This window comes from Salvia hispanica, chromosome 5 (assembly GCF_023119035.1).
Source record: "Salvia hispanica cultivar TCC Black 2014 chromosome 5, UniMelb_Shisp_WGS_1.0, whole genome shotgun sequence".
In the NCBI taxonomy this organism is placed as follows: Eukaryota; Viridiplantae; Streptophyta; class Magnoliopsida; order Lamiales; family Lamiaceae; genus Salvia; species Salvia hispanica.
Genome location: NC_062969.1, coordinates 10586507 through 10601368, shown reverse-complemented (window position 1 = coordinate 10601368; position 14862 = coordinate 10586507). Strand labels below are relative to the sequence as shown.

The following is a 14862-nucleotide window of genomic DNA, read 5'->3' as shown; positions in this document are numbered from 1 at the left end:
ATTAGTGCACTATACTAAAACACGAAAGCAAACTCCCACTTATTGATGAAGAAGATACAGAACACTAAATAGTCCAGTGACATTTAGAAGTTGAAAACAACTCCCTTACATGAGAAAACAATGCATGCAATAAATAGTTCTGGCTGTAAGCAACAAAATGTTTCTCGATTCTTAAATATAAAAGAAGCCAAATACTCTTCTTCCCTAGAGCGAAATAATAACACGAAATAATTACCGGATCTAACTGGTTCTCTTTACCAAAGAATATCATATTCTTTCACCTGCCGGAGAGACTTGGCTTCCATGGGCCGCCGATCGACGACAACGCTTATTCCAAAAGAGCTAGAGGAGATAAAACCACCCAACGTAATATACACCAAACAATATATCACAAAGATGCCAAAACAAATACTCCAGTGGAAGAGCTTCTCACTTTCTCTCTCTTCTCTCTCAGTTCGATGCATCCCTGCTGTAATATTGGTCGAGCGTCTTCGCTGGGATACGGTGGAGCAGTTCTCGGGGGAAGATCCGGAGAAGTGTCCATGCCAGATCGAGCGACTGGAAGATGTTGCGGGTGTCATAGGCCCCTTGAGCAACAAACTTCTTCTCGAATTTATCAAGGAATTCGAGATATAGCTGCACATTCAAGCAGTTTTGGTAAGTATTTCTTTTAACTTGTGTTGATGTGATTGATTTATGTGCATATGTGGAAATGACAAACCAGATCTTCTGAGGAAAGAGCTTCTTCTCCGACCACGGCTTTCATTGCTTGAACATCCTTTCCGATGGCATAGTTTGCATAGAGCTAAGCATACAGAAATAAAGAAATTTAGCCAGATAAATAAAACAAAAATAAAACACTGCTTTACCACATCATGTCCATGAAGACCAATATTTTATGATAAAATAGAAATTGTACCTGGTTAGACACATCGGAGTGATCCCTACGAGTCATGCCCTCACCAATAGCACTCTGCAAAAGTAATAGAGTGGCATTGTAAAACATGGCACCGGACTATCTATAATTCCTCCAGAAATGATCAAACAAAATAAACTGCATTTTTTCTTTTTCAACTAACCTTCATTAGACGAGACAATGATGGCAGCACATTGATTGGAGGGTAGATCTGTAAAGATCGAGAACATTAACTCAGTCAAATACTGGAACTAGGTGATAGGAATAAATGCATCCATTTGTAACATAAGGAGCACACTGATGACATGACTTTTCAACGGAGTATACCATTTTCAGAACAGCCAGTCATTTCAAACGTGGCAATAACACACTACAATAAATCATGTGAACCAACTTTCTAAATTTATAAGAACTCCCAATAATTAGAACTAGCAACCTAAAGTTAAGACATGAGTGAATTAAGGTGCAATTGCTTGTATATGATCAACCAGAGATTGACTGGAAAGTGCCTCTATGTGTTTACCTGCCTATTGTAAAGTTGTCTGTCAATGTATATCTGCCCTTCAGTAATATAACCAGTAAGATCTGGAGTTGGATGTGTAATATCTGACCAATTCAAACAACCAAAAGATTAGATTAAGGTTAATCTGCAAAGATACTATCATATTAATGATAACACACACACGTATTATGTATAAACAAGATCGCCAGACAACTAATGTCAGATGTTGCCATATATATTACCATCATTGGGCATGGTCAAAATAGGAATTTGAGTGATGGATCCTTTGCGCCCTTCAATACGTCCAGCTCGTTCATAGATGGTTGCAAGATCAGTGTACATATAACCAGGATAACCACGTCTTCCAGGCACTTCCTCTCGAGCAGCAGACACCTAAAAAGGAGGTAGTTAATCCTTGTCAGGCACATTATTTTTATAGGTTAATAACACTGACACAAACAAACATCAAGTCAAAGCCAGAAATGACGGTACTGAGAAAAGATGCATACCAAGCCACCTAATTAGAAATGTTTGAATATAAAACAGACACATGTTAAACTTTATACTAGCAGTTAAAAATAAGGAAAACCATCTCATCAGTACACGTCACCGACAAAGCTGGATGTTTTGTCAGGAGTTACCTCACGAAGAGCATCAGCATATGAACTCATATCTGTCAATATGACAAGAACATGCTTTCCGCATTCATATGCTAAATATTCTGCAGTTGTCAGAGCAATACGGGGTGTAATGATGCGCTCTATAGTAGGATCATTGGCCTGCAGAAACGCTAATATTAGGAAATATAAATGAAGAATCTTCATCCAGGATTTTGCATAAAATTAACAAATCCCAAATAAGGAGGTCCATATTACTCACCAAGTTCAGGAAAAGAGTCACTCTCTCCATAGATCCATTTTCCTCGAAATCACGTTTGAAGAACTGAGCTGTCTCCATGTTGACTCCCATAGCAGCAAAGACAATGGCAAAATTATCCTCTTCACCACCACCCTGCATAACAGAGTAGATTATAATAACAATGCTGTTGCTTAGGAATCACCTCACACTGTTTCATAAATTATAACAAAGCAAAATATTCAATTGTGAATTATGTGGCAATTTTCCCCAAAGCACCTCAAGAAGATTATCAGATTTCTCCAGTCGTTTGACTAGACCAGCCTGGCGACAGATCTGAGCTGCAATTTCGTTGTGGGGAAGACCAGCAGCAGAAAAAAGAGGAATTTTCTGTCCACGAGCAATCGAGTTCATGACATCAATAGTGGAAATTCCAGTCTGAATCATTTCTTCAGGATAGGTTCTCTCACTAGGATTGATTGAACTACCTGCAGTAACAGGTTAAATTATACATCAACTTATGGCCACTTCGCATATATGCATAATGGTGGTATAACTAATATTCCATGGATACTTGCCAGAGATATCCAAGTAAGCCTCAGGAAGAATAGGAGGACCATTGTCAATGGGTTTCCCAGAACCGTTAAAGATACGGCCAAGCATGTCCAATGACACTGGTGTCTTTAGAACCTACAAACAAGATGTAAAAGATTAATTATGACACCTGATTTCAAGGAGGCATCAAAGAAAAAAAATAATTTTAAGGAGTCGGGTTTTTGTACTAAAAAAGTAATCTCATTCAGTAAAAATGAGAAGATTCTATTAATTCTTGAAAAGAGACATAATTAACAGCATGATTCTGTGAGCAAAAAAAAAACAGAGAATGACTGTACCTCCCCAGTAAACTGGACAGTCGTATATTTATTGTCAATTCCAGAAGTTCCTTCAAAAACCTGATCAAATGAACAAGAAACAAAATAGTATGTGACTACTATGTGTGAGTGCCTCCTCAAAGTTAAACAACTATCTTCATAATACTGAAGTTTCTGAACAACAAATAATAACAATATAAATAAGGTTCTTTAAGAAGCCTAACAGATTTTCATTATTACTCTAAAATGTCTGAAGAAGCCACTTGCTTCTTAGTTCATACCAGAAGATTTGTTAAAAAACAACACTTATATGTTACAATAAAGCACAAAATTCAAAGATACAGAACTAGTCGGATATAAAAAAAAATATTGGAACTTGTGGCTATGATCACCTGAACAACAGCCTTCTCTCCATCAACCTCCAATACTTGTCCACGTCGGGTTGTCCCATCTCCTAGGCGAATGTTAACAATTTCCTGGTACTTGGGTCCCTGGCATAGTTTGAGAAAGACATCTAAATAAATCCTGTTCAAACTTAAAAGATCTAAAAAATTTAACCAAGAGAAGCATGTGCAAATGATGCCTCATAAGGAGGAAATGCTGACAAGGCAATATGAAATTCACCTTCACTTTGTCGAGGATGACAAGAGGTCCAGCAACTCCAGAGACAGTTCTGTATTCTGCAAACATGTCAAGAATAAAATGAGAAATTGAGAATGAGGAATGAATTAAATTAAATAAGAAATAATAATAATGTGGGGAATATTTCAAGAAGCATTTTACACTAGGAGTGCACCCTTAATAACTGTAAGGCAAGCTTCCTCATGTGAATAGTCTGAAGACATAACTTAGATGTATTGCGAATATTCAGGGGGTGTGTAAGAAACCCCAATTATATTATATAGAAAAAAAATCAATACTTTGATACTTGGAATGGAAATCCAAATGTTTCCATCACGCACCAGCAATGTTTCTTTAAACTAAGAGATCAAGGAAACCATAAAGCCTTTAAAAACATTCCCCTCCGCACTCATATTGGCTCATAATACTTAATAGTGATAGTTTGTATCAAAAGATAGTACTATTATTAGTGACAAATATTAAAGTAAAATGTTGTTTATTTCATTTAATAAATTCTGATGTCAAATGCACAAAGGAGAAATATAAGACAATAACACTGTGAAAAGGTAACAATGCAGGGATGACCACATGAGCATCTGCAGTCTGCACAATCATGTGAACAACGAGAAGATAAGGTACGTCGGAAGACAACATACCCATTCCTATCTCCAGAGTTCCCTCCTCCATGTCAACGTTGTTTTCAGCACCCATATTTAACCTGAAATATCCACAATATTTCTGACCAAATTAGAATAATGTCACCTGCTACATTAAGTAGGAGTAAGCTAGATGCTAAACTACAACTTTCATACATGATTCAATCTCTCTTCACGCCCCAAATCAACTCTCATAAATATAAACAGATAAATTATGTAATATTGACTGAGAATGTCTGCTAGGACTCAGTTCATTCAAGATACACTACGAGCCAACACTACTAAACAGCAGTCTCCGTTAATTTCTTACAAACCGGTAAATTGCTCTTGATAACCAAGGCCTCTCTTTTATACAAATAGATTAAATTTCTGTTAATAAGAAGCTGAAGCAAGCTCATCCACTCCACAACTCCGGCACGGCGCTACAATCAAATCACTTGGAATCAAATCAAGTGCCAACTAGAGGCCATAGCAACCAAAACGTATTGTTTAATTACAGTACCTTCACGCTTATGTAAATAACTCAGTCGTAAAACAAAATCAACCGCTAGTTGTCATGAATTCAGAGTGTTTCAAACTGGATCACCACATACAAAATTGAATCAAATCAGAACCAAATTCAGACGCATCGAAACACCAACACAGCCTACACTGATCAATTCGACAATCAATCCGATCAACTACCACTCGCTTCAACACGAACAAATTCAAGCAGATGCGATGGGCAGAATACATCCAAATACGAAACGAAACATCGGAAATCAAATAACCTACACGGTTGAAATATGCAGAATCTGAAACTGGATCTAGAAAGTTACGTACCGGTTTTCCCAATCGAAGAGAGCGCGAGGAGCGGTTGGAGAGGGATGATATTGGCTGAAACGAAGCTGAGATCTGATGCTTGATATAAATATTGCTTTATATTTATATTTTGTTTTTTTATCGTGAGTATTATAGAGACTACATGATATTATTGAACGTGTTTCCTTCTACTAAACATTCATGATGTGAGACTCTTTCCTGGTGATTTTTTTTATTTTTTTTTTTGCTTTTCTCATGTTGAGCTACAATTTACAAATAAAAGCTTATTCATATTCGTATCACATTATAAATACCATCAAATTGAATTTTTATTAGTATAATTAAAGTAAAGAAACAAATTCTTATCACCTAATAAATCAATTCCCAACACAATAATGTTGTAGATAAATTATTTTTAATTGATGTTTATAATTACTAGTAGTACTTCATTAATTTACACTTAATAAAATGGATGACTTCTAAATGTAATGGATTGATTTGAATCTCGGCAGTAAATTCTGAACTGCAGTTTTTTATTGGAGCAACATTTGAAGTATTCATTAAAAAATTTATACTATTATGGTTCGAGTCATTCATATACGAAATACTAGCAATCAATTGTTTACAAAATCAGATGATGAAATTAGGGTACAACCGGTCCATGCATGTGGGTGTACAACTATTAAAGCAGAATGATATTGCTGGACAAGTCTAGATCAGACAGGTTATGTTGAGCTTGGTGGTAACCCACTCTTTTTGGATTAGAGCTTACTAGGTTATTTAAAAAAAATAAAATTATAAAATTCTGAATTTTTAATACATGGAATAATTTAAATAATTGTCCCCTCACTCTTGAAGAGCTATCAATAAAGGAAAATGACCTCCCATTTCACGAAGAGCAGTATTTAAAAGTTATATCATTTTCTCTCCTTATTTTCCTCTGTTGATATGTAGTGGTAATACTCGGTTATTTTACTCCACGATCCTTGTTTTTCTATAGACGGAAAATATTCAAGATTCAATGATTATAGATAAAATCATTATATTCATCACGTGTATGAGTTTTCATAGATAACAAGCTGACTCAATCATTGAAATCGTGGCACTATAGCCAACACCAACAAGCTCTCAATTATTACAATAAAAATTTTAAAAACTAAGTATGTATCTATTGTTTACAAATTTATGTATCTATTGTTTACAAATCTTAAAATCATATTCTGTCGCTGTAAGTCTGTACTAAAAAATATAATTTCTTCCAAAAATAATGGTACAAGATTTCACCACAAATGTCCAAAATTTCTAAATCTGCTTTATACTTTTATGTAGACATACAGTATATTAATAGCTTTCTCAAATTCCTGGGCCCATTACTCACTTTTTTGTGTTTATCTATTTCTCAAATCGGGTTTGGGCCTTTAATGTGATCGAAATAGAACTAGGCCCATATCACAATTTAAATTGCCTTCCAAGATTTTACAAACGTTTTATATTATGCCTCGAGTTCTCTGTATCAATACTCCATATTATTTCAAAAAGGTATACGTACAAATACAGTATCATGATAACATATGTAAGCTTAAGTGTGGACGCAATATTTCAAACCCCAATAGAGATAGTTAATTTAAAAATTAACGAGTATTAGAGCCGTTGAAAGTGGTAGCCCGAATTTATCTAGTACTACTAGTATATTTGGGTGCGTGGAAATGTTGTTGCACCCAGAATTTTTTCCTGCCTCAATTTTGCTCGTATACTTGATGATGGAAGGTTGGACTGAGCCGGCCAACTCATTTTGGCTCTGATTCGTCGTACCATACGCTTACAATAAAACAATAATGTGTACATAATTCTTTTTATAAAGAGCATTAAGTTCATGCAAGTTGATTAGAAATATAAAAGTTAAAAGTAGAGTCTTCCCTAATACCTACCATTATCTTCATAAGTTCTGTCATTTTCTTCAAAGACAATATTTAGCTTCCTAGAAAAAGACCATTAAGTTCAAAAGCTGGCTACTGAAATATATGAGTAATATGTCAATATTTATACTCCATATGAAGAGTGGCTATATCATTAAAGTCACAATATAGATTTAGACACAGTATGAACAAGTTTTAGAAACGCGTGCAAAAAAAAAATTCATAAAATCACAGAAATAGATTTATGGTTCAAATCTTATTAGGTGTTAATATGATACTAGTACAAGACTTACAAATAGTAATATTGGTAAATGGTTTTAATGTTGTAAATAACTCATCTTTAACCAAATATTTCTTAGATGAGCCAAAAAATATCGCTAAATCTTCTAATCATTAATCATGATAACTTACATATTAATGGTTTTAACGTTGTTAATAACTCATCTTTAACCAAATAATAGGTTCATCTTTAGCCCTACGACCACAATTACTTTCTTCTTTCTTTGGTGTTCAATAAAAGGTATTTTTAGCGTTGCTTCTCCACCAGAAACTGTGCAGTAAATCGGTGAAGGATATATCTAATCTAACTATTTTATGTGACTATTTGATTCCTCTTAAGGCTGTGTTTGGAAACATAGAATTGGAGCTATGGAATTGGAATTGGAGTCTTCAATTCCAATTCCATTGTTTGGTACCCTAAAATTGTTTAGAATTGGAATTGAATTATAATTCTAAGTTTTCCAATTCTACGATTTTAATTCCACGGTTGAACAAAAGAATTCAAATCGCAACATTTCAATTCCACGGGTCAAAACTTAAAAACACGCGGATCTATTCGGGTCAAATTAGTTAAACGGGTCAGAATGATTTTCTCCCAATTCACTCTGCATCCATCTCCTCTCTTCGCGACTGCCCTTTTCTCTGCAGATTCGCCTCCTCCGTCTCCGTTCAAACGGTTCATCAGGTAATTATTCTCCACAAAAATTCAGATTTATCACCATCTTCTTATGTTATGGTGTGTATTTCGTGTTTCTGTTTTTGAATTTGCGAATTTGTATAGTTAAATTTTCTTTATTTTTTTTAAATCTGCCAATTTATTTTTTCAGATCTCGATTGTTAGCTAGGGTTGATTGTATTGAATTGGGATTTATCTTAGCCGACGTTTTTTGGCTTTTGGGCTTCTATCTAGGGTTTTTCGAGTGAACTGTTGACTGGTTACTTTATACTTTTGCTTGCAATTATTTTTCTGATTTCTTGGCAATGTCTGTTTAAGAACCTATGAAATTGCGTGAGTTAGGATTTAGGACCCGAGTGATATGTTTTGAATTGAATATGATTTGGGATATGAATGCATGTGCTTAACATCTCAAAGATGTTGGATTGATTGAAGTTGCTCAAAAGCTAGTAATTTAGTTATTGAGTAGGTCATAGTTACAGTTGCGAAGTTGTGTTATGAGCTCTGAAATTCTTGTTCCAATTTCAAGAAGAACTTGGAAGAACCTCCTTACTTTCATATTTTGCTAGACACACAAATGTAAGGCATTTATGAGCTTTCACTCTTTATGTTGAGTTATTTAACAAAACTTGAGATCATCCTGCTATTATGACTCTATTCGGTGGTCTCAGGAAGAAGGTTTGCTCAATTGTATATAGAGGTGTTGATTTGATTTATAGGCTATGGTCTTTTTTGGTGGAGGGTTACAGGGTTGAGATGATTTATGCATCAAAATTAGAGAATTGCAATTATGGCTGATGCAATTATTTCAGTTCATGAAGAATATTCATTTCTACATGATTATTGATGTTGATAGTTGCTGCTCTTCCATTTTCCTATTAGGTTAACACTGATGTTTGAAGTTTGAACAGGGAAATAAAGTGTCCTGGAGCTTCAATGGATCATGTTAGGAATTTGTCTTGGAGCTTAAATGGATCATTGATTATGGATCATTGGTTTCTTGCCGCCATAGATTGAAGCCAAAATTGTTTGTTTCAGAAACTAAAAGTTGATAACCTTTTTTTTAGTAATTATAGTTGGAGGAAATTTGCTTGTCTACATAGTTGAAAACATGTCGTGTTTTGTATTTCTGCATAGATATATACAGAATTTAGTGTTGATCAGGTTCTAATGGTCACTTCCATCTGCATTACCTAGATTAAGTTGGTAAATTTTGATTGATCTTAGGTGAATAGGAGATATGGGTGTAGTGAAGTTAACTGTGATTGTTATTGTTTTGTAGGCAAATCCAAAAATTGCACGTTATAGGAAAAGAATTAATACTCTAGAGAATTGAGATGATATTTGTACTCTTTTCTCTCAAGATCGTGCTAATGGTCAAGGGTCGAAAACATTTCAAGAAAAATATTAATGAGATTGACATTGAGGTTGATTCGGCTACCATTGGAGAATCACTTGATATGAGTGTCGAAGAAGATAATGCTACGAGAGACTTATTTATGAAGAATAGTATCTTTTTTTATCATTGTTATTTTACCACTTGAACAGGATGCAAATACTATTTTAAAATCTATATCAATTATAGAAGCAACTACATTAATATGATCATGATTTTTAGATAATTATATTTATATATGAATATCTTATATTACAAAAATCAATCATTATTACTTCTTTTATTATACTATATTATGTACTAATTTTATTTTTATTTTATTTTTGAAACATAAGAAAAAAAGTTTTGATCCATTTATTTAACTTATATGTATAATATAATACATTGCTTTAAGTGAATGTGATGGTAGTAATTACGTGCATGTTATTTAAAAAAATAATCATACTCGTTCCAAATCTATGTCAATTTTTGAAGTTACCAAACAATGAATTTGGAATTATAATACAATTCTATATCAATTCTAAAATAATACCAAACAATGGATTTGGAATTGAATTAGAATTCAATTCCACCCTATTCAATTCCATAGAATTCCAATTCAATCACAATTTCGTGTTCCAAACGCACCCTAAGTTTTTCGATGCGGATATTGGCCCAAAATACGTCCCAATTGCATGTCCGCCACTTTGCAATCATGAGAGGTAGACCACAAAATTTTTAGTCTAATTACTCCATAGTACTAGAGTCTATAACATGAGAAGCTCTTTTCTTTTCTTTTTAAATTTTTTTATTTCTCTATTTTATGAGGTTTTAGTTAGACTTAGAAAATCAAACAAGTAATACTATTCCACACTAAGAGTGGCCATAGTAAGGCATAACAGTCACGCCACAGCCACAAAAACTTAGAGGTCTAACGGGGTGCAATAGGCCACCGCCCCTCCGCAACGGCCTATTATGAACACTCTAACTTGCTTAAATATCTCAGCCAGTTCAAGCATATCTTCGTGTCTATAATTTTAGTTCACAATTTTTATTAAGTAAATCTTTTTGTTAGAATATTACAATTAATCTGAAAGGAGCTTCGTATTTATACTTTTGGTTCAAATAGAATTTGATTAGTAAATCAAGTAATATTATGCTCTATAGAGGAGTACTACTTATAAACACCATCTATGGAGCTTCATAGTATATCTTAGGTCACTTATAAATCTTAACTATACTTGCACTGACATTCAATATTCATTAAATAACCGATCTTCTGAAGCTAAAATCTATTTATATATTTGATAAAGTTAAAAGCATCCGTAGCAGTCAAGAGGACGTTGCTCGTCCGTCCGTGCCGATGAGCACGGTGCCGTCCGTCCGCTGATAGAGCTTGTCCGTCCGTGCAGCGGCACGGCGCTGCTCTTAGCTAAGAGCACGTCCGTGCCGCTGAGCAGCATACGTGGCGACGCCTAATTCGCCAATGGCATAGCCGTTGGCTTTTTTAAATTTTTTTTAAAAATGCAAAATTAATTAAAAAAAATGATTTTAAATAAAAAAAAATATTTTTCCACTTCCCAAAAAAAATATATCCGTTTTCTTCCCACTTTTAATTTATTTTTCAATTTTTTCCCCCAAAATTCACATTTTCATCTATAAATACCCCCACTTCAACACAAAAAAAAATCACATTCTCATCTATTCTATCATCATCTACATTCTCTCATCTCTTTTCCTCATACTCTCTCATCTAAATTCCCACCACACTACACAATGTCCGGCTCCGGCGATCACCCCTCCGGCAATCGCGGTTGGAACCACGATTGGTTCGACTCCGAGGCCGGATTTAGTCCGGAAACGCAATTTACGGCCCCTCCTCAAACCCAAGGTTCGCAAGCTCCGGGTGGCTACCGTCCTTACCCGGTGCACGACCTAAACGCCTCCGGGTTTGGGTGGGCACCCGAACCCGGATCGGGAGGGAACAGCAGCTCTACTCCTACTCCTACTTTTGTTCCTACTTCTCCTGTTCGTGGCACCCGCACCCCGTACACTCCGGGTGAGATGATGACGATGTTCAAAGCCTACTTGGCAGTCTCCGAAGATCCGGAAGTTGACACGAACCGACCGGGGAAACGTATTGGTGGCGCATCACTCGTCTTTACAATGAAACCCGGGGGAGGGAACCATCTATCGCAATGATAGTATGGTTCGCAATTGCGTCTACAGATGCAACGAGGCAATCGGGAAGTTCCAGGGGATTTACCTCCGTGGAAGAGCGGTCGGCGGGGAGCGGCACGAGCGAGCTCGACATCATCACCGCCGCCTTGGCGACCTACCAACGCACGGAGTTCAAACCGTTCAAGTACCTCGATTGTTGGTAGGAGGGACGGCATAGTAGCATCCTCCTCCAGCCTCCTCTAGCAAACGGTCGAGGTCGGTAGCCCTATCCGACGGCGCCTCCGATGATGTGGCTACTCAGCCTGCCGGAGCTAACTTGGATAGCCCCGACGCTGGCCCGAGCAGCTTCCCGCCGGCCGCAAGGAAAGAAGAAGACGACGACCACCCGCCGCCGCGCCTCGACTCCATCCGCCCCCGCCCCCACTCCCTTTGTGCCTCCTCCACCCCCGAACAACATGTTGTGGACCCTCTTGGGTCAACTCTATTTGAACGATAAGTCTAAGATGATTCTGGATCAACTTGCAACACATGAGCAAATGATTCGGGGTCTCAAGAGGCAATTGGGGTTAGAGGACTAGTCTTCCACGTGTGTAATTTTTATTTTCTAGGATTTTAATTATGTATTTTTATTTTTTAGGATTTTAATTATGTAATTTTTATATTTTAATGTATTTTTATAATGTAGAAATGTTTTTAATAATTGGAGTATTTAAATTGAATAATAGAATGGTGGGACCCTTGAGCTTGTCCTTAGCTAAGAGTACGGATGTGGGTGTTGTGCTCTTAGCTAAGGATAAGAAGTAAAAGTGGGTCTGAACCCACTTCCGTGCTCTAATAAGAGCACGGATGGGGATGCTCTAAAATACAACGAGGCGCTATACAAACTTCATACACAGATTAGTAGTAATTGTTTTTCTGAATTTAGAATGTTCCGAAAATAAATTACCTCGAATCCAAATTCCAAAAGAATCCGAAAACAGCAACAAATAAACTTCCAAAATAATTGCCACGTCATCTCTTTCCGATTCACGCTACCCCTCCACAAAGAAAATCTAAAATACGCTCAACCGCTAGTCACCTCTTTCTCTCTCTTCTTCTCACACACTTCCACATGGCCACAGCTCTATCCGTACGGCCCAGCCACTCCATCTCCGCCTCAGACCGGCCCGGATCGACGTCCTTCCATCGGGAACCGGTCGTGAATGCGCTCAACCCGGGCCGCCGCCGCCCCCGGGCCGCTCTGTTTGCCCGGCGCATGTTAGCAGCTGCTCCTCTGCGGGCCTCGCGAGCCGACGACTCCGCGCCGTCGGAGATGTCTGTGGAGAATGCTCTCAAATTGCTCGGAGTCTCCGAAGGTGCGTCGTTCGATGATATTCTCCGCGCCAAGAATTCCACCGTCGCGTCTTGTAAAGATGATCAGGAAGCAATTTCTCAGGTTTTTTCGCCTCTTTTTAGTTGTGTATAGAATTAGCTCTAATTTGTGCTGAATTTGAAGTTCGTTTTGGCCGATTGAGGTTTGGGATTGCTTTTGTTTACATTCTGTTATTGTTGCTGCGGAATAGGCACTGCGAAATATTGTTGGTTTTGTTGATCCGTTAGTGCAAATTTGAATTGTTTTCTAGTGTTTAAATTCTGTTACTGTCTTGCCACTGTTCTTGATTCAGTCTTTGCTGCTATCTGTTGTGCTGTTTGACTAGATGCGTTGGATTGAATTCTTGCTTTTATTGGTTAGGTTTCGTGTGAATTGGGAATTCATTGGTTATTCTGGTTTTTATTTATCATTTGATAGTTTACCTGAGCTGGAAAAATATAATTTTAGCTGCTACTGTTATTGATACTCTACGAAATTTTTTATGCAATTTGATTGTCGGTTGTAGAATTAGCAAAATTTCTATTGGAAGTAGAAGTAACTATGAATACTGGAGTCAAGATTAGAGTAAGGCACTAGGAAATACCTTCTTTCTGGATATATGCCTGTGTTGTGAAATGGAAACACCTGATTAGGCTATGCTCCGGTTCATTCTTGTAGTGAAATTCACCTTTAGGAACGAGGGCGCAGATACTTGAAGAAGTTTATGGAACAAAAAGCTTGAAGCACTTATAAGTGTTGAAGTGTTGTTTAGTCAGTCCTCTACTATTGCATTAAGTGTTGTCTAGGTCAAGACACGAGCCATTATGTCAAGGATGATACAGAAATATTTGTGATTTTACCACCTAATCCGCTGGAACTCTGATATCGATCCGTGTGCTATGGAATATTTTCAAGGCATCAATAGCTCAGCTATTTTTTTTCCTGCCTTACCAATGCTTACTTCCATTAAAATGGCTAAATCTGCACAGGTGGAGGCTGCATATGACATGCTGCTAATGCAGAGCTTATCACAACGGAGAGCTGGGAAAGTTGTGAGTAGTAACATCCGTTATGCTGATGTTAAGCCAGTAAGTGCTCCCAAAATGGATTCAATGCCAAAATGGCTGCAGAATTCGGTTAAAGGCTCTCCCATCTCTGTAGATGCACCATCTACTAGCGACTTAGGTGTGCAAGCTGGGGTCTATGGAGCTCTAATGGTTTTGACGTATGTAAATGGAGCTTCATCCCCTTCCACAGCACCATATGCTGGAGCTGATGTTCCCGGCCTCATTCTAGCCACCAGCTTTGGTGCATCGTTGTACTTCATGACCAAGAAGAATGTCAAACTTGGTATAACAAATACTGGCATGTTCTCCTTTATAACGGCTGGGCTTTGGGGTTTCAGTTTGGCATATATGAATGAACTATATGTCAATTCCTGACCTATTTGCTGACTACACCGGGTCTTACTTCTGCAGGAAAGGCTACTGTGATAACAATTGGTGGGCTCGTGGCTGGTGCAGTGGTGGGCTCGGCGGTGGAGAGCTGGTTGCAGGTGGACATCGTCCCGTTTATGGGAATACAGTCTCCGGCTATCGTTCTAAGCGAATTTGTACTCTTTTCTCAATTTTTATTCTCCTTATATTTGAGATAGATTGAATTTGAGGCTGGGAAGTAGTTTCAAGCCTCTAGGATGACAACACCTAGTTGCCATTTAACACATGTTGTACAAAATGTAATGCTTTAGAACCTATGCCATTAAATACAATTCTGTTGAAAACTGCCTATCCCCACACTCAGCATTTGCTTATTCTCTAGGGAATATATGTGATTTTGTCGGTCTTTATGTGGCTTCTGTTCT

At 37.1% G+C, this 14862-nt stretch overlaps 2 protein-coding genes and 1 long non-coding RNA gene across 5 annotated transcripts; 2 read left to right on the top strand and 1 right to left on the bottom strand.

Moving 5' to 3' along the window:
- Nucleotides 1-15: 15 nt before the first annotated feature.
- On the bottom strand, nt 16-5368 carry LOC125188270 (V-type proton ATPase subunit B 2-like). 3 transcript variants are annotated; one of them, XM_048085043.1, is made up of 17 exons: nt 5245-5262; nt 4925-4999; nt 4737-4844; nt 4423-4484; nt 3770-3825; nt 3538-3636; nt 3167-3226; nt 2852-2963; nt 2553-2761; nt 2298-2429; nt 2060-2197; nt 1661-1811; nt 1440-1522; nt 1080-1127; nt 920-973; nt 722-805; nt 16-636 (listed from the first exon to the last, which is right to left on the bottom strand). In XM_048085043.1, exons 4-17 carry the CDS (start codon nt 4475-4477, stop codon nt 451-453), a joined length of 1467 nt encoding a protein of 488 aa, XP_047941000.1. In that variant the 5' UTR covers nt 4478-4484; nt 4737-4844; nt 4925-4999; nt 5245-5262; the 3' UTR covers nt 16-450. The 3 variants fall into 3 exon arrangements, with proteins under 3 accessions (XP_047941000.1, XP_047940999.1, XP_047941001.1); XM_048085042.1 differs by lacking the exons at nt 4737-4844; nt 4925-4999 and having other exon boundaries at nt 5245-5368; XM_048085044.1 differs by lacking the exons at nt 4737-4844; nt 5245-5262 and having other exon boundaries at nt 4925-4943.
- A 2555-nt stretch (nt 5369-7923) lies between these two features.
- LOC125187733 lies at nt 7924-9257 on the top strand. The gene is made up of 2 exons (XR_007170656.1): nt 7924-8103; nt 9006-9257. It is a non-coding gene; the product is annotated as an uncharacterized LOC125187733 (long non-coding RNA).
- A 3442-nt stretch (nt 9258-12699) lies between these two features.
- LOC125191106 (protein CHAPERONE-LIKE PROTEIN OF POR1, chloroplastic-like) lies at nt 12700-14843 on the top strand. Its single transcript, XM_048088566.1, has 3 exons — nt 12700-13085; nt 13991-14351; nt 14480-14843. The coding sequence occupies exons 1-3, from the start codon at nt 12762-12764 to the stop codon at nt 14653-14655; spliced, it is 861 nt and encodes a 286-aa protein (XP_047944523.1). The 5' UTR covers nt 12700-12761; the 3' UTR covers nt 14656-14843.
- The last annotated feature ends 19 nt before the right edge of the window (nt 14844-14862 follow it).